The 18,962-nt window shown below is 40.5% G+C and overlaps 1 protein-coding gene across 6 annotated transcripts in view; it reads left to right on the top strand.

Moving 5' to 3' along the window:
- KCNJ15 (potassium inwardly rectifying channel subfamily J member 15) overlaps positions 1–15,236 on the top strand; it is a 56,858-nt gene extending 41,622 nt beyond the window's left edge. For 5 of the 6 annotated variants that reach the window (XM_028166871.2, XM_028166870.2, XM_028166873.2 and 2 more), the window contains 2 exons: positions 5,516–5,616; positions 7,904–15,236. In XM_028166871.2, coding sequence (XP_028022672.2) covers positions 7,923–9,050 — 1,128 coding nt within the window. In that variant the 5' untranslated portion in view covers positions 5,516–5,616; positions 7,904–7,922 and the 3' untranslated portion in view covers positions 9,051–15,236. The remainder of the gene's footprint in view (positions 1–5,515; positions 5,617–7,903) is intronic. The other variant, XM_057544834.1, reaches the window with a different exon arrangement.
- Positions 15,237–18,962: the final 3,726 nt, after the last annotated feature.

The following is an 18,962-nucleotide window of genomic DNA, read 5'->3' on the forward strand; positions in this document are numbered from 1 at the left end:
TGAAGAGTACAGATCATGATCTCAAGGTGTGGTCTCAAGACCGGTAACCTCAGCATCACCTGGGAACTCATTAGAAATGCAGGTTCCCAGGCTCTGCTCTAGACCTACTGAATCAGAGACTCTGGAGCCCAGCCATCTGTATGTCAAGACCTCCACGTGATTCTGACACTCGCTGAAGTTGGTGAATTCATGTTATAGCGACGAGAAGCGAGGATTACAGACTCAAACAGACCTTGTGCTATATCAGTTTCCTTACCTGGAAGACAGGAATAATCATATTAACTCTCTCAGAATCTAAGTGAGAGTTAAATTAATATACGGCACCTTATGTAAGATCTGGAACAGGATAAGCAATAAATCAAAGCTGTTTATTCTATAAGGGCTACTAGCATGTAATGAGCAGGAACTTATTTTACGATGCATTGCACTGCATCATTAGGACTGATGTTCTTGAGTTAGTTGTGAGGACAGAGGTGCCAAGTGGTTAGATAGGAGACAGATTTGCTTTGCCAACGAGGTCCTCTGTGTATTAACTTTATGAACATGTGTAAATTATCTAATCTCTCTAAGCTTAGTTTCCTCATTTAGAAAATCAAGAAAACTCTTTCTTCACAAGGTAAAGAGAAGAATTAAATAAAATACTGTCTGTAATTGCACTGAAAAGGGCCTAGTCCTTTTTAATGACATAATGTGTAATTAATGACATAATCCCCTATGTTTATCAGCAGATTATGAGGCCACCAGAACCTTGCAAGAAGCAAGGGCTTCTTGCTCCACAGAAATAAGAGTGACAGAATCTGAGGCCCTTATATCTTGCCCTGAAAAGTTGTCTTGCCATGATAAATTTAAGTACTGATTTAGAAGTAATTGAATGAGAAGAATTATTCACTTTTTCTATGCTGTCCTTAGGGATCAGGCAAGTCTTTCTTCCCACTGAAATCCTGTGAGATTTGTATTTATTTTTCTATTCAGCGTTTAGCCATAAACTAACATTTGAAGTTTACCTTGAGGGATATTTCAAGACTTTACAGGTTTTCTTTAAATACAGTACCTTTTAGGTCAGATATTTAATCCTAAAATACAAAAATGTGTAGTAAGAGCATCACTGCAGTCAGACTTTCACTAGGTTTTGCCTTAGTAACAAACAAGTCCAAGAATTCAACCAGGCAACAAGAGTGTTTTTCTCACCTGGGTTGCAAGTCACCTTTGGTTCAGCTGTAGCTCAGCTCCAAGTGTCCCCCACCTCCCCCCTACCCCCCACTGCCATCCAGAGGAAGGAGCAGCCCAATCTGAGCCTCACTGGAGAGCAGTGACAGAACCGTGTCATTCTTATGCCTCTGTTCAGGTGAGGCTTGAGTCACTGCAGCTCACAGGCCATTGGCCGAAGCAGTCACATGACCACATCTGACACAAAAGGGTGAGAACATACTTCCCTGCAGGGACAAACCCAGGGAAGGAATCTCATGGATGGACCCCACAGAGAGGGGCAGTTAGCAACAATCAGCCACGACAACCAAAACTGACCATGGCTCTACCAATGAGGTTCCAAGTTCATGTCTTCAAAATACAGGTCATTAGGATAGAGGAAACTAGATGGTGAATTTGCCATAACCTTGACTGGTGCTTCCCCTCAGAGCCTCTTGTTCCGCACAAAGAAGAATGTCCAACTCCACAGCCTCCCAAAAGCTGCCACTCCTTCCAGCCAAACTCAGTCCTCAATGGTCCGAGAGAAAAAATGGGTTTGCAGAAGGAAAGAGTAATTTCCCCAGCAGATAAAACCAAAGGGCCACCCTTTGGAATCTGCTGAGAGTCAACTTTGGCCACCTTGTTCTCTTTAATGAACATGTCCAGTTCTGAGGCCACCTGGGCAAAGCCATCTGTGTCCTCAGCTGACACTGATGAAGTCAAGAAGTGGATTCAGAACAGGGAGCCCAGCCACTGAAGCGAGTCCTAGGCTGCTTTGAAGAGCAGGTAGAAGATGGCACGAGGCCAGTGCCAAAGGCCCCAGTGCATGTGTATGTGCGGCCGCAGTCACAGGACCCAAAGAAAGGATAGCTAAGCCTCACTGAGTTTATTTTCCATTATTTTTAAACCTTTTGAGTTCAGTGAACCCCAACTAGATTCTTGTCAAGCACTTTTTTTCTACTTAATATTTAATCCCATGTACCCTTAAAGTGAAATTTCAGCCAGGTATTTCAGATTCATAGCAAAAAGAGAGATCATTAAAAGATTGTTTTGGCAACAATATTTGACATCCAACAAAGCTTTGGAAGCAACTTTTCTTACAAACAGGGAGCTGTTTTGCCAGAGTTTTCAAGTCAAAGTCCCTCAAATTCTCATTTTAGTCTGGAAGTCCAGAGTTATGGTTGGATTTGGATTTCATTCTTCCGTGCCTCACCGCCCATTTGACGGTGTGTAGAATGACGTCACTCGAGGCCTGGTTGAGAAATTCCAGGTTTAGGGAGCCACTGCCTCCCCATTTTTTAATTATTTTTCCACAGGTGCATATACTTTGTTAGCCCACCATGGAACACAGAAGTTCTTCCCAGCATGGGTGAACTGAAAACTTCCAAAATTTGACTCAACAGAGCTATCCGTTTTTAGAAGGTCTCAGTTTTGTACTAACTAGGAGGGGAAAAAAAAAAATCATTCTTAAAGCATATTTATTTTTTTCCCAGCCAAGCATCACATGAAAGTTAGCTGTATTATCACATTGTTGAGAATTAGATATCCTGTAAATACAGGTTGGATAGAAGAATGGTGGGTGAAAGTCTACTGTGGAAATGAGAGACTTATCTGTGCTTAATTTTGGCTAATATATCTACTAGCATTATTTATATTATATATTTAATATGATATGAATAATATGTCATAATATCTTTGTGTTTACTGTAAATGTTATATAAGTTAAATAATATATAATTTGTACATATCCTATAACACATAATACTTATATGATATTTATATGATAAATATAAATAATGTGTTACAGTTTTGATCAGATTCTCCATATATTGCTGCCTTAAAAAATTAATACTTAGCCTTGGACCACTGGGTCATTGGCATTCATTTATCTGTAAGGATGGTGAAGATTCTGAAAAGTAATAAATGGATGTTCTCCATGTCTGTGTGCAATAGCGTTATTTTAGAAATGCTAAGGGCAAGTGGGGAATCGGAGATTTATCAAGGTGGGGGAGGGAAGCCGTTAAGCTTCTGATATGATTCAACATCTATATCCCAGTGTGGTGGTTCCCAATGTGTGTTCCTACAACAGCAGCGTCACCTGGGAATTTTTAGACATGCTAATTCTTGGACTCCACCCTAGACCTACCGAGTCAGAAACTCCAAGCCTTCCAGATGGTTCTGATGCAGCTAATGTCTGAGCACCCTTGTCAGAGAGGTTGAGAGTGTAGATACAACAGCTTCACACACTGCTAGGTGCCAGCTGTTGGGAACTTGGGTGAGTCACACGACCTCTCTGTGACTCCATTTCTTCCTCATGGGGGTGGTGTGAGGTTAATTACATGCACACACGGAAAGCACCTAGAATAGTGGCTGGTACATGGCGCTAGCGTTATCTATTTATGATGATAATGATTGTTATTAGTGATCTGAAGCTTTAGTATTATTGCCACTTATCTGAATCTTTATTTTATTATTGTCATTTTATTATCTGGATCTTTCCCACTTTGGACCATTTCTGGCTCTATCCTGACTCTGTTCTTGCTTAGTATTTGCATATGTATTTCTCCTAAATGGTCAGGGACTTTCTGTCCATTTACAGGTTGATTTCTCTCTGACAGGACAGTGTGCTCCAGCTCACAGTAGTTAATTTCTTTGGTCTTCCATTCTTACCAGATCCCCTTTCTTGGATAGAATTCTTCCCCTTCCACTGACGATGGTGATGGGAACTTCCTTTCTATTTCTTCCATTCTCATTGTTTTGTTCCCAACACTAGAAGTATGGTTCTTCATATAGATAAGTATCTTTTTCAATGTGGCTACTGTTTAGTTCTGTTTCCAAAATGTGTTTTTCCCCCTTTATCTCCAGAAAACAAATGCTACACACAGCCTAAGCACTAAGTGACTTCATTCTATGTATATGTTACTGGCCTGAAATAGGAGAGTGTAATATTGACCTCTCCATTCAGTAGTTTCAAGGACTTCACTTCAGTAAAGATATCACCATTCTAAGAATTACAATCCCAACCCACATGTTGGAATCATATGATGAAAACTGGAGAAATAAATACAATTTCCAGAGACTATAGAAAACTACTAATGGTTCATACGGAATATTGTTTCTTTGTGGGATTAAGAGAGGGAAAATTAGAAGAGAATATCTTTTATTATTCTTTCCATCCTTTACTTTTGGGAAATGGTTATGGTCCCTTAATATTTTAGAAGTGAAACCAGGTAGATTGCAGAATCTAAGGGAAAAATATCTAAAGCAATAACATAAAATTATATGAAAGAAGAGTGTGCAATGAAGTAAATTGCATTAAAGAAGTCTGCTGAGGAATGAAATACTATAAATTAAGAGCATATAATAAAGTGTAAAAGATAAAGCATACAGGTAAAAAGATATGGGTGCAAAGAAGGAGGTGCTGGATCTTAATAGAGCAATGATGTAAATGTCATTTGCCAAACATACTGTGAACACACTGGGAGAATCCAGTATATAAAAGGCTATACAGACTGATAATTGGGACTACCTAAATGATAAAAGAGTAATTATTGTAATTATTTACAATAATTAGTAGATCAGAAAAGAAGTGTGAAGTGTACGTAAGCTTCTGTGTATAAGACAGATAAAAATGTGGGGAGATATATATGTATAGTTTAGGAAGAAGTATTTCAGAAAAGTAGCATGCAAAAGAATCTAGTGGAGTTAGAACAGATTGCATTAAACTTTGGAGGTTTAAGAGGGATTTGTGTACTGACAAGAACTCCAGTCTAGCTTCCAAAGACTTTGGACCTCGTTCTTTCTGCTGTGGGCCATCCGTGTGATGAAGACAAGTCACTGCAACCTCCCAGGTCTCCTCGTTTGAAAAACGTGTGTCAAATGCCTTGGTTTTGACATTCTTTTTGAATCTACTGTTCTATGACTCAACAGCAATAATGCATTTCCACAGGCGGTAAAAATATTCTAGACTCTTCCCTTCCAATTCTCACTGTTTACTTCCTCTGCACTTCCCCTTCCTGCCTCCCGGTTTGCTGGTCAGTTGATAGTGGGCTTCAGTGGGGGTGAGTTAACCCACTCTTTCCAGGGTGTTTTGCTATCGAGTTCCCTCCAGAGGGTGGGAATTCTACAGTGAGGGCTGTGATTGGGGCTTCAATTTCATTCCTAAAACACTCCTTGAGCTTGGATCTATTCTGGGCACCATGCCAGATCACCAGGGGTTGGAAGGTGAATGCTGGGGCCCTAGCACTTGGGGGAATCAGTAAGGGTCAGTTTCACTGGGTCAGTTTCTTAGTAAACAACTGTGAACTCCATGTATCCCTCTTTCTTTCAGGAAGTAGAAGAATCCCATGGTAGCCAGGTGGGCGAAGGGGAGCGAGGACGATACACCTGCTTTGAAGAAACCGCCATTTGACCTGCCGAGTGAGTGACCAGGTAGCACCCAGTTCTGAGGGCACAGGAATGTTGAGAGGGAGGGGGGGTGTGTTTAACCTTTGAGTGCTGTCCACCAGCCGCTCTTTTCCACAGAGAGATGCTAATCCCAAGACCCCCACCCCACCCAGAGACTCAAAGTTTTGTTCCCCCATATATGCCCCCCATCCTCTGATAGCCATTGGTGTCACTGATTCCAACAATAGTTGTGCAAAAATGCAGCACAAGAGCTTTCAGCAGAAAGAGGGGAAAGATTCAGCTCATCGCAAGCCTGGCCCATTGCCCCTTTGAAACAGAGGTTAAAACAGAAGCTTCATGGCATTGCCTTCATAGAAACAGGGCCAAGTTTCCCAGAATCTGGTGGAAGGCTGAGCTTGGAGCTTAGCTTGTGCTGCAGGACACTTCTTCATCATTCACACAAGAAAACTTAAGCTTCTGTTTTTATTTCAGTGGGTTGAATGGCATGCACTTTCCCCTACCAGTTTCTTTTTTTTTTTTTTAAGTGCATGCAATTACTTGTCCATAAGCTACATTTGTCTTGGCAAAGTGTTCTGAGCTTGACTACGCATTTGGGCATGCCAGCATGGCATTGACCTTTTCAAACTTTCATTGTGGTCGCTTTCCTCTTGGTTACTGAGAAGTGCTGCATAAAGTGTCTGATAAAGCCCACGCTAAATTATATCCTGTACTTTTCATCTAAATTGATCCCCAAATAAATGGAATAGGCTTCAACAAGTAAAATAAACTCTGAATAACTTAGGGCCCTTCTTTGCAAAGAAAATGAAACAGTGACTCTCCTTTCTGAGAAAAAAAAATCATTTCAAGGGACAGTCAGTAAATGACACACTCTTAATAACATAACAGGAAAATTAAAAAGCCCAACAGATTTACTGCATCCTCAACAGGTGTTATCCTATAATGGATACAGTTTCAGATTCCTTGAAGGGATTTGCCCAAAGGATTACTTTAGAAACTTCTATTGAGATAACACTGCTCCAACAGCAAAGATTATTGCATGAATCACAGACCACCATATACCAGTTCCTTTTGAAGGGGAGAAATTTTTTTATTATTATTCTTAAAATGCCGATGAGGTGGAAAAAGCATACCAACCAGGAAGAATTGCCCTATAATCACTCACATTATGTTTTTCAAGGAATGTAGGGGTAATTTATCTCAGTCACCAGGCAGGTACTATAAGAAGCTGGCCTTACACCCAGCTTGTCCCTATCTGTAAAGAGAGGGCAGAGCATTGCCCAGGGCTCAGTGTGGGACCCTAGTGCTTCTTCCAGGTAAGTCTGTTCTGCTACAATGTTGAATGCCTGTACTTATTTACTTGTTCATTAGCTCCTTAAAAGAGATTCCTATGCTGGTTCTACTTAGCTCAAAAGAAGTAAGGCCGAATTTTTGCGCCATACCAAACTGTCACACCTAATATTCTATATTGATAACACTTTTCTAAGAATAACCAACATATTGATCAAGCCGTTAATAAAGCTTAATTATTCACTCTACGTTTGTTTTTGGTTGTTTGATAACTTGCTCTTTTCCATTGTAATCAAGAACTAGGACAGGTCATGGATTCCCAATTATTCATTGGACTAGGGGGAAAATGAATTGTTACTACAGGGAATGTCATGCAAATGGTAGCTTTTTAAAAACGTTTATGAATACTACACAAGGTTTTAAAATTTGTATTAACATTTCCCATCACTGTATCAAGAAGTATCTTATGGATGGTGCATTTTAATTATATCAGTACTGGCCCTATGCTCAGTCAACTTATTTTTAAATTTTCTATACTTGGAAATCCATAAGAGCTGAATATACATCAATATTCATAATACTCCGTGGAGTGGATTCTTGTGAGTGTGCTATCACAAAGAGAACATTAGCATCATTTTTTTGAGTGTGAAGCTCTGTTTTGGCACTCTATAGCCATTATCTCATTCAACTATCACAAGAACCCTGAGAAGTAGACTTTATTTCCATATTTTACATATTAGAGGTTTGAGGTCCAGAAAGGTTAAATAGCTTACCCCAGGTCTCACAGCAAATAAGTTGGAGAGTCCACATTTAACCCAGGTTTCCTTGTCTCCAGTCTGTGCTCCTCACTCCATCCTACTGCCATCCTCAAGTACACATTGATTAATCTTGCCCTCAGAATTATCCTTTCTTGTAAACGTCCATGTACATTCGTATTTATCTCACATGATTATCCTGTTTCTGTTTTCTGGGCATTCTACCTCATGTGACAACAATGGAACGTCTTTCTTTGTCATTTCCTTAGGTGGTCCCAAAGCCTGACCATGGACCCGATTAACATCAGCATGGCCAGTGCTCCCCTGGTGAAGCACACTGCCGGAGCTGGCCTCAAGACCAGCAGACCCCGAGTCATGTCCAAGAGTGGACACAGCAACGTGAGAATCGACAAAGTGGATGGCATATACCTGCTCTACCTCCAAGACTTGTGGACCACCGTCATCGACATGAAGTGGAGATACAAGCTCACCCTGTTTGCTGCCACGTTCGTGATGACCTGGTTCCTTTTTGGTGTGATCTACTATGCCATTGCCTTCATTCATGGGGACTTAGAACCCAGTGAGCACACTTCAAATCACACCCCCTGCATCATGAAAGTAGACTCCCTCACGGGGGCATTTCTCTTTTCCCTGGAATCCCAGACAACCATCGGCTACGGAGTCCGTTCCATCACGGAGGAATGCCCTCATGCCATCTTCCTCTTGGTGGCTCAGCTGGTCATCACCACCTTGATTGAGATCTTCATCACGGGCACCTTCCTGGCCAAAATCGCGAGACCCAAAAAGCGGGCGGAGACCATCAAGTTCAGCCACTGTGCCGTCATCACCAAGCAGAACGGGAAGCTGTGCTTGGTGATCCAGGTGGCCAACATGAGGAAGAGTCTCCTGATTCAGTGCCAGCTCTCGGGAAAGCTCCTCCAGACCCACGTCACCAAGGAGGGGGAGCGAATCCTCCTCAACCAGGCCACCGTCAAATTCCACGTGGACTCCTCTTCCGAGAGCCCCTTCCTTATCTTGCCCATGACATTCTACCACATGCTGGATGAGACGAGCCCCCTGAGAGATCTCACCCCCCAAAACCTTAAGGAGAAGGAGTTTGAGCTGGTGGTTCTCCTCAATGCCACGGTGGAGTCCACCAGCGCTGTCTGCCAGAGCCGCACATCTTACATCCCAGAGGAGATCTACTGGGGTTTTGAGTTTGTGCCTGTGGTTTCTCTCTCAAAAACCGGCAAGTACGTGGCTGATTTCAGTCAGTTTGAACAGATCCGGAAGAGCCCAGATTGCACCTTTTACTGCACGGATTCTGAGAAACAGAAACTTGAGGAGAAGTACAGGCAGGAAGATCAGAGGGAAAGAGAGCTGAGAACGCTTTTGTTGCAACAGAGCAACGTCTGACGGCAGTGGTGTCGCCTCGACTTAACTCTGAGCTGCTTCCACATCTGAGCTCCCTTCAAACCCAGAGGCCACTGGGAAAACAAAAATGTGTGGACACACTCTGAAAAACCGCACAGATGTACAGACCTGTTCCTTTGATCTGCTGTCTAAACAAGCATTCCACCTCTGGTAGGGTTCCTTTTTTAAATGCTTTGTGTGAAGCAAACTCCCCAAATTCAAATTTTCTAAAAGGGGGCTGCATTTCCAAGAACTTGGTGGAGGCTACTTGAAACAATCTGGATGGACAGATATTTCGCAATGCTGATATTGAAAGGAAATGCATTTCCATACAAGGATGTCAGCTATAACAAAATGTATTTATTCAATCCAAGTATCAAAGACGAGATGGCCGAGAGCTGAAACGTGGTTCAGTATCCACTTATATCATTGCTCTAAAACACACTCATTTTTTCAAGCAGAGAAAAAGGTATTTATAATGAAGGCTATCTGGTAATACATAAAAAGGGGCAAAGGGACTCTGTACTCACAAAATATAATAATTCTGTTTTTACCTTTTTCGGTGAATGTAATTGTACAGAGTGACATTGATCAAATCAGGAATGCATCGTTGTGAATACATGTACAGATGGAGCTGATGTGATTGTTCACACTAATTTGTTTTTGTTGGAATGTACTAGCCCTTTCTATTCAAAATGGGTTCACAGGCCAGCAGTATCAACAGCATCCAGGAGCTTATTAGTAATTTAGCCCCACCTGGACTTAGAGAATCAGAGGCTGTATCTTAACAGGACCCCCACAAGTCATTCATGTAAAAATGAAAGTTTTAAAACTTCACTCTGGACAATGTTTTCAAAGTAACTTTCTGAAGCCAGGGGACTCTGTGGGTCCCAGGTCCCCAGTTCTTTATTATGGACAAATATTCCTTTCAGTGATTTCATTCCTTATTAAAATACCTTGTCCGCAAAGGAACTGCCACAGGTATTTCAAGAACAGAATAACACTGTTGAGAGTAATGGTTGTCTCTCTCAAGCTAAGCACATGCTTGTTGATTACAGTGAACACAAAAGAAACATTCAGCTCCGTAACAATCGGAAATGTGCTCCTATATTGAAGTCCAGTCCGTGAGGTTGGATGGGACTCCAAGGAACTTGTGGAGCTGAGGATAAGGAATTCAAACACAGACGATTCCTTGAAGCATGAACAAAATTTGATACTCTGATAACATGTAAAGGATGCCCTCAGTAATGAAATAAATCTCATACAACTCAGTGTGACACAGGTAACGTTTGGATTTTGGCAGAATTTAGAGCGTTTATTTGGGGCAGAGAATAAATGGGCTAGGATTGGCTAAATGTGAAAAAGGTGAATTCTCATTTCATTCAAACCAGGACAGATTTGTACATTCACTCAAGAAGAATGTGACTTTGAGTGTGTAGACACGGCATGGACGTACACATGAGCCCACATATATGGATACACTGACCTGACCTGCGAGCGTGCACACCGCATGCACGCACACACACAGAGGCGTGCTCGTCCTGGCTCTCCCATCACAATTGTGGAAATTACCCATGAAGACATTTGCAATTAAAAGAGCAAGTCCTGGACAAGTGTGCTCATGTATATTTTGTTCCATAAGAATGGGAACACTGGGGCAAGTAATCTGGATTCAGATTATCTGTGAAATGGTGTCATATCATGATGTTCCCACATTTCAAGTCTCCTTCCGTTAAACAGAAAATGTGGCTAAAACCTCTGACCCAGAACTGAACCTTTAATGCAGCTGTAAAAATCATGGGGTTGAAGCTGTAAAAGTTTAAAATACAATCTCCGTGCACAGGAAGTTATTGTCTTCAATTATTCAGGAAGTTTTTTTCTTTTTCTTTTTCTGTTGATCATTTCATGGCAGGTTGTTTTAGATCTTCATTCTCTTTTTAAAAAAATCACATTAGGACTTCCTTGGTGGCGCAGTGGTTAAGAACCCACCTGCCAATGCAGGGCACACAGGTTCGAGCCCTAGTCCGGGAAGATCACACATGCTGCGGAGCAACTAAGCCACAACTACTGAGCCTGCGCTCTAGAGCCTGCACGCCTAGAGCCCATGCTCCACAACAAAGTGAAGCCACCGCAATGAGAAGCCCACGCACTGCAGAGAAGAGTAGCCCCTGCTCACCGCAACTAGAGAAAGCCCACGCGCAGCAACGAAGACGCAACACAGCCAAAAATTAATTAATTAATTAATTTAAAAAAATCACATTAATGTAGTTAGATATTAGTCGTTTTAGTTATTAAACCTTTTTTTTATTGTATAATGTGGTAAAATTGACAGGAAAATAATGCCCTGGCATGTTTACAGTTTTTCTCTTGCACTATTACATTTTTCCACAGTATTTACATCAGTGCTAATTTGAATGTGATCAAAATTAAGAATCTTGCATACTTCTATTGTATATGGTACAATGATGTAGCATAAGATTGAGAAATCTTACTGTATGTTCATTTCGCATACCTATTTCAGCCAAATTTGGAAGACTCGATCATCTGATCTATTGCACTACACACAAAATAAATATGTAGTGTCTTAAAATCCAATACTTGTACAAGTCAATAAATCATATTATAACAAAATATTCCATAAATAGCTCTAAAGTTGCTTCTGGTTTGAAACTTAGCATTTTCTAAGCACACTTATTATTACTCTGTACAAAATGCTCTCGTGTTAACATGCTAACAAAAGGATCCAGGCAAAATTATTTGATTACATCTGGGCATGAATCTGACTGAAACAGATTCATGCTCAACACCCAACTAACAGTTGTTAAGCTAACGGAGGATTTTGACCCAAAAATGTTTTTTGCATTTTGAAATATTTCCAATGCATGAGACCTTCTCAGTGCAGCCATTCAAAAATGTCATGTTCCATTTGAGAAACCACAACGTAACGAGCAGCAAATCAGTGTAATCTGCAAGCCATGTCTTATTTAAGTGATAAAATACATTGTACTGACACGGCACTCGGTAGCCAATGGCTCCAGACAGCATAGCAAAGATTCACTCATTGATCCTCACAGCAAGCCATCTTTGTTTCTCTTTCCCACTTAACAGGAAATTACAGCCCAGAGATGAGATTCCAGAAACCTAAAATTAGAGGTTAAAAGTAAAAAATGCCATGAATGAGTGGGTCAGGTATTTAGATGCATTTAAACAACTATTTTGTCTGATTTTTCTTTGAATTAAATTTTCAGATTTAATTGACTGATTTCAATCCCACCGAAATGTAAATTGACAGATTAAAAAAAAAAAAAAGGGACACTTCTACTGCAATATGATTCTTTCTCCCTTGCTTGGATCCTCAGTACTCAGACATCAACTGGAGAAAGAAGAAAAGAGAAAAGAAAAGCAAGGAAGTCACGAGGCCTTTGCATTGGTAGCTGAGTAAAGGACCACCTCATCTTCGGGCTTGGTTCTGTATTTGGTCCCTGTGGTCAAAGGGTCAGACATCCAACCATGTGGCATAACAAAGCCTTCCAGCCTCTCAATCTTGGCTTTCATTCTTGCTAGACTTTTACTGTTAAATATTAGAAATAACTAGTTTTGAATGCAGGTTATTTTATAATCGTTTTCTGGGATGGGATTTTTTTTCAAATGAAAGGTATTAGCATTTCAAGTCTTGATTTCCAAGTTCTGTAGTGTACACTCGAATTCCAGCATTGGGCTCTGCATAGGTCCAAGGTGTCCTTAATTTTCTTCCCCTGGGAAGACTTACCCCTGAAGGTCTAAATTTAACATTTCACTCCTAATTGACTAACTACACACGTTTTGCCTTTTGTGAATTTCAGCTTATCTGTAATCAGGATGAGCTGCCAACCAGTCCTTGGGTCTCTGGGTAGCAATGAGCAGTTTCTGCTCTCAGAATGAGGTAACTTATGAGCAGAGTTTGAGTCTCCAGAGTATAAATTTGCAATGAAATGGTATAATCAAAATTCAACTGGAATTTTAAAGAATAAAGGAGCTGCTTAATTTCTTGAGGAATTACTATTTGTTGGTAGACTTTGTTTTTATTGTCGTTGTGTTGTTTTGATTTTTTTTAAAGAAATCTGAAACAAAGTCTTTGTCTTCAAAGTAAGAAAGGCAGTGAGAAACGTGTAAAAATAAAAGCTAATAGTTGATCAATTAGACTTCCACATAAAAAGACTTCTACCAGTGGAAAAGAACTTCATTGCAGGGGAAATATGGGTCATTCAGTCTCACATTACAACAGACTGTGTCATCATATCCTTCTGGCTTCCCAGGGGTAGCAATTTTCCTAGCCTTTAAGAAACACTGATGTATTAAGCCCCACTTCTTCCCAAAGTTTTTCTACTAGATATTTAATGAAAAAAAAAACATGAGGCAGAAATAAAGCTCCAGTCATGTCACTTCATCTTGATCTTCTGTCAGTTCTCCTGTTAGACTCAATTTTCTTTTCAACTTGACATGTCCTTGGCTGATTATTCTTCATCTTTGCCATCCATTCTAGCAAGTCAAATAAGCCTGTGGGTTAAAAATAATCAATCAATCCAAATTAGTAATTTGTGGACATTTAGATGCCTAAAAACTGAGGATAGGAACTTTTATCTTTCAGTTAGTATGTTGCTAGTGTGTAAAAATAGAAGACCAAGAAAAACCTGTTGATTTGAGTGAATAGTTAATTCCTAATAAAATTACAAGAATTGCTTATGGAAATCGAAGGACATAATTGGCATATGAGTATAAATGCCAAAGATGTCATATATGTAGATAAAGGACATATAACTAATAAAGGTAAATTTCAGCCAAACACAGGGGACTTTGGTAGATTCCATGCACATTCTTTGAGCCTATCACAGAAGGGCCAGCAACAATGGGCTCTAACTCTTCCTCCACATGATGTACAGGAGCCCTGACTCCCAACCTCTGTTGGAGAATCAGGCTGATGGCTTTGTATTCCTAACCAGCACGGGATGGGCAAAACCAAAGATGAAGGCATCAACCTAAAAGCCCATCACCAAGTTTTTTGTTTAGCAGCTCCAGCCTTATGAGGTACTTAACTGTGAACTTATCTTTACTCAGGGCCAAATCTTATCTAGTATCCATGCCTTCCCAACAACTTAAGATATCCAATTTCACCCCTCAAAAATATTAGAGGTAGAACCTACTCAAAATTAGACTCCAAGGGAGCTACTACAATTGATTACATAGTTACCCATTCCCCAAAAAAAATCAGAAGTTGTTGATTCTGAGCTAAGAAATATGACCTCTTAGCTTATTATTCCTATGATTGTTATTGTTGCAAATGCCCTTAATATTGCTGAAAAAGTAAAGAACTTCCAAGAACATGATTGGAGAGAAATTCAAAGGAATGATTTTTTTTCATTTACTATAATATAACCATATTCTTTCATCTGCAATCAATCTTAAGACTAAGGATGTTGCATTAAATCAAATCATTACAGGAAGTATGACTGTATCAGGGACTTTTTACAAAAACAAACTTCCAGATCATGAGAGGAAGCTGTGTTTGTGTGCTGACACAAAGTATTCAACAGCAGTCAGGAGGGGAAGGCAGGATGACAGCCAACTTGGATCTATTTTTGAAGAATTATTTCTGTAGGGTATCATAGCATTGTCAGTTATGAAAAAGAATGCTTTGGTAAACAGTCATCTCCATTCCAAAAGGGCCCACTCCAAAATACCACTTAATGAAATTCACGGGAATGGTATGAAGATGGAAATCCCAAATGACATGAGATTTTACAAGCAAACAGTTCTACTTTTCGTAAATACTGGCAGTGTGCATTTACCAAAATCTCCATCATGCCTTGCTCTCTTGCTATATATAGCACTCCATCTGATCACTACACCATGCAGCAAGATGCGTGTCCTTGTTCTCCTCTGATTTTTAAACTAGGTAGGCTTAAATTTAACTTAGCATAGTAGTTACTCCTGTTTCTCAAGGTTGAGCTACTACTTGGTGCATGTTAGAAATCTCAAACTAACTGAGGTGTGTGTACTTGGTCACTACTGAACCCAATCATGCTATGACCAATCAGCTTTAAATAGGTCCTTTTATGTTCTATGAATTCATTCTGCTATTTGTCAAACCATTTCTTGTTTCATATGTATCTCCATCACCTTTCTTTTTTTATATATATGGAATCACTCTAATCTGTGAAACAATAGCAAATACAATAAAGCTACTTTTACAGTCTTGAGTTTCTTCTCATTTCACTGGAAGGGTAATGATGTTACAGCTGGTGCTCTGATGGACAGGACTTTAATATTTTCTTAGAGACCTCAGAGATAAACTCATTTGACACAGCCTTTTCCAATGATGGTAACTACAATAATTTGGGGATGACTAGGTCCTTGTTGAGATGGTATTTTCTACCAATGTCTAAAGGGATGTATTTTGTTTCTTTTCTAATCAAAGAAAAGAAAATGAAATTCCTGCTTCTTCTCTTTCTTGTGCCGTGATGCTCTACTTGCTCATTTTATTTTAGTCAATGATTAAAGATCAAGTTAACAGTTTAACAACATCCTTTCAGCACCTTATTCCTTACCAAAGTCCCTTGCATTCCGTTGCTCTTTTACTTTGATGGATGAAAAGAAATAAAACACATAATTATATAAGCCTTAAAGGCATCAGTATGGGTGTGACTGCAAAGCAACACAGCTATTTAAGATGCACACTGCGGAGATATGCACCCAAGAAACAGTCATTGTCCTCCTGCGGGAATGCCACATACAGGCATACAACAAAGTAGCCACCAAAGCTCCAAACCCTCTACAGGTGTCTCTTTTGGAATCTTGGTTCATTCATTGTGATATTCTCAGTGGTGGCAAGACTAGGTTCTTTGAGAATGTGACAGGTGGAAATATAAAAGTCTAGTGCATATGGTAGGAAGTCAAAATGGAGGATGCTGTTTCGGCAAAAAAGCCAAAATGCTTTCCAGAAAGTTCACAGTAATCTGAAACACAGTAATGAGGCTCATCAGTTGGGATACATTTTATTAATTTTAATTTGCATGAAATTTCTCAGACACATATTATTTTCTACTCCATTATCTCCCAGCATCTGCTTGCCCTTGTGGGGTGACCTTGGCTGAGAACTGAGCTGTCCATGTCCAAGACATGAAAGAGCTTTGACTCTACCACACCATGTCTTCGGGGCAGTGAATATATGGGACTTTGTCACAGCAGTATGGGAAGCTTTGGTTCTGGGCAGGAAACAGAGCATCCTGGCAGCCATAATTTCTCAGAAATCCTTGATTTCATTCACCTGGCTTCAAAAAGTCAGCTATTATGGTTTTCTCAGGGTAAAGAGTCATGTATCACAATGTTCATTGCAGCTCTATTTACAATAGCCAGGACATGGAAGCAACCTAAGTGTCCATCAACAGATGAATGGATAAGGAAGATGTGACACATATATACAATGGAATGTTACTCAGCCATAAAAGGGAACAAAACTGAGTTATTTGTAGTGAGGTGGATGGACCTAGAGTCTGTCATACAGAGTCAAGTAAGTCAGAAAGAGAAAAACAAATACCATATGCTAACACATATATATGAAATCTTAAAAAAAAAAAGAAAAGGTTCTGAAGATCCTAGGGGCAGGACAGGAATAAAGACGCAGATGTAGAGAATGGACTTGAGGACACGGGGAGGGGGAAGGGTAAGCTGGGACGAAGTGAGAGAGTGGCATGGACTTATATGTACTACCAAATGTAAAATAGATAGCTAGTGGGAAGCAGCTGCATAGCACAGGGAGATCAGCTCGGTGCTTTGTGACCACCTAGAGGGATGGGATAGGGAGGTTGGGAGGGAGACGCAAGAGGGAGGAGATACGGGGATATATGTATATGTATAGCTGATTCACTTTGCTATACAGCAGAAACTAACACACTGTTTTAAAGCAGTTATACTCCAATAAAGATGTTTTTTAAAAAAGTCAGATAAACAAGTTTTATGGTTTAATTTTTCATGCAAAAGTCCATATTCTTTCCAGAAACAATTAGCTTGTTTGAGGTTTTTTCCCCAAAATTTTCTATCCCTTTACTTGAATTTAACACTTCCACTATACTGCTGAGCATGTAGTATATTTGAATGTCCCAAATGTGTCTCACCGGTCCCTAGGGCCGTTTTTTTTTTGTATCTCTCTTGGTTTGCCTCTATTGAGTCTGTCAAAAACTCTGTTTACATATGGTTTAAAGATCTGCATGTGATTTAAAGATCTGCCATAAGTCTGCTATAAACAACAGACACACAGTTCTACACCAATACAAAACAACGTGTGCTTTTCCTAACTCCCACCCCCACCATGAATCTGGCTGACCTGCTACATGGGGGATATGTTGTAGCGTGTCCTGTTGCAACATGCCTTTTCTCCTCATACAAGCAACACACACACACATGTGCACGCAAGCAAGTCCCAGGACTTCTGGTCACACTTTGGATTTGCAAAGAGCAAACAATACACACACTTGTAGGGTTCTTAATGCTTTAAGCAACTTCAAAACATTTAATGATCTATTTTATACCCAACAAAGGAAGTAGGATATGTTTAATTCCTATACTTTACAGAAGACCCTACTACTCACTGAGGTTCAGTGTCTCACTCAGTGTGACCCAGCAAGCAAGTACAGTGATTCAGGTCTCTCCCTTCTGGTCTAATGTTCCATCCCCTAAATTTACAACATGGGAATCTCACCATGGAACTGATTTCTACGTGTGATGGGTCAAAATCAGAGCTAAGTGATGACAGAGTAGATCACCCAGGGAAAAGATGAGGCTGGGAACTTGGAAGAATTACACAGAGGCCTTGCATGCTGCCAGGGGTCTGTTATTCAGGGGCTGAGCACACAGGATAGGTATTCAGAAGGTAGAAATGATATGAATCCATCAGCTGAAAGAAAAGAGCAGAGGAATATGAATGCTGCTTACTAAGATTTAAACAAAATCTGCAACCCTGCTGTTTATCTATGTAGGGATGAACATTTGGCCGAAAAGTAGACATAAGGGTGACCCAAAATTAAGCAATCCCAAAGGAAAGTCTCGGTGGCCAAGTGTACGTACCCAGTTTAGTTCGAAGTTCCTTACGTCCATTATGATCAAGTTGTATCTCCTTGAAACAGGTAAGCACTGTCAGGATCCCAGTTTTATAGATGATAAAACTGAGGCTCAGAAAAGTTAAGTAACTTGTCCAAAGTCGCATAGTTAGGAAGTGACAGAACCAGGAGTAAAACCCAGGACTGACCAAAGTGAAAGCCCATCTCCCCACGCAAGCTCTCTCCTGACTCCTGGATGGGCCATTCCACAGAGCATCCAAAGTAGCCTAGTGGATTTGGTGGTTGATGTTCTTGGAACAAAGCAGCTGTTGTTCAGCTCTCGTGTGTTTTTGTCAAGTGAAAACAAACCACGGTTGAGTTGCTATGTTGCCATAGACCTGACCCCTGGGTACTGAATTAATACTGAAGAGCAGCAATGCAAATAGTAAGGGATTTGCCAGAGTGCTGCCAATACAGATGGAGTGGTAAGTTTCCAAGAGATTGTTTTGCTGATCTCTGAAAACCTGATTTGCAAGAATTTATACTGGGTTCTTCAGAGAAGCTCCAAGAGGGGTAATCATTTTAAGATCTTGGCTAATGGAGAGACAAAGAGAGCTTTATAGAGATGAGCAAACACTACAGAACCAACAGAGCATGCTGGAATTTGATCCTGAGTGTAGGGGGCCTAGTGGGGACAAGTGAGTGGCCCCAGCACACACAGTCACTGCTATAATAATGACCAGGGCTAAGCAGGCAAGATCAGGACCCAGGTGCCAAGAAAAGCTAGAAACACAGGGCAAACACACAAGGGAGTCCCTGGAAGCTGACTGTAGAGGGAGGTCCT

This window comes from Balaenoptera acutorostrata, chromosome 4, assembly GCF_949987535.1.
Source record: "Balaenoptera acutorostrata chromosome 4, mBalAcu1.1, whole genome shotgun sequence".
Classification (NCBI taxonomy): Eukaryota; Metazoa; Chordata; class Mammalia; order Artiodactyla; family Balaenopteridae; genus Balaenoptera; species Balaenoptera acutorostrata.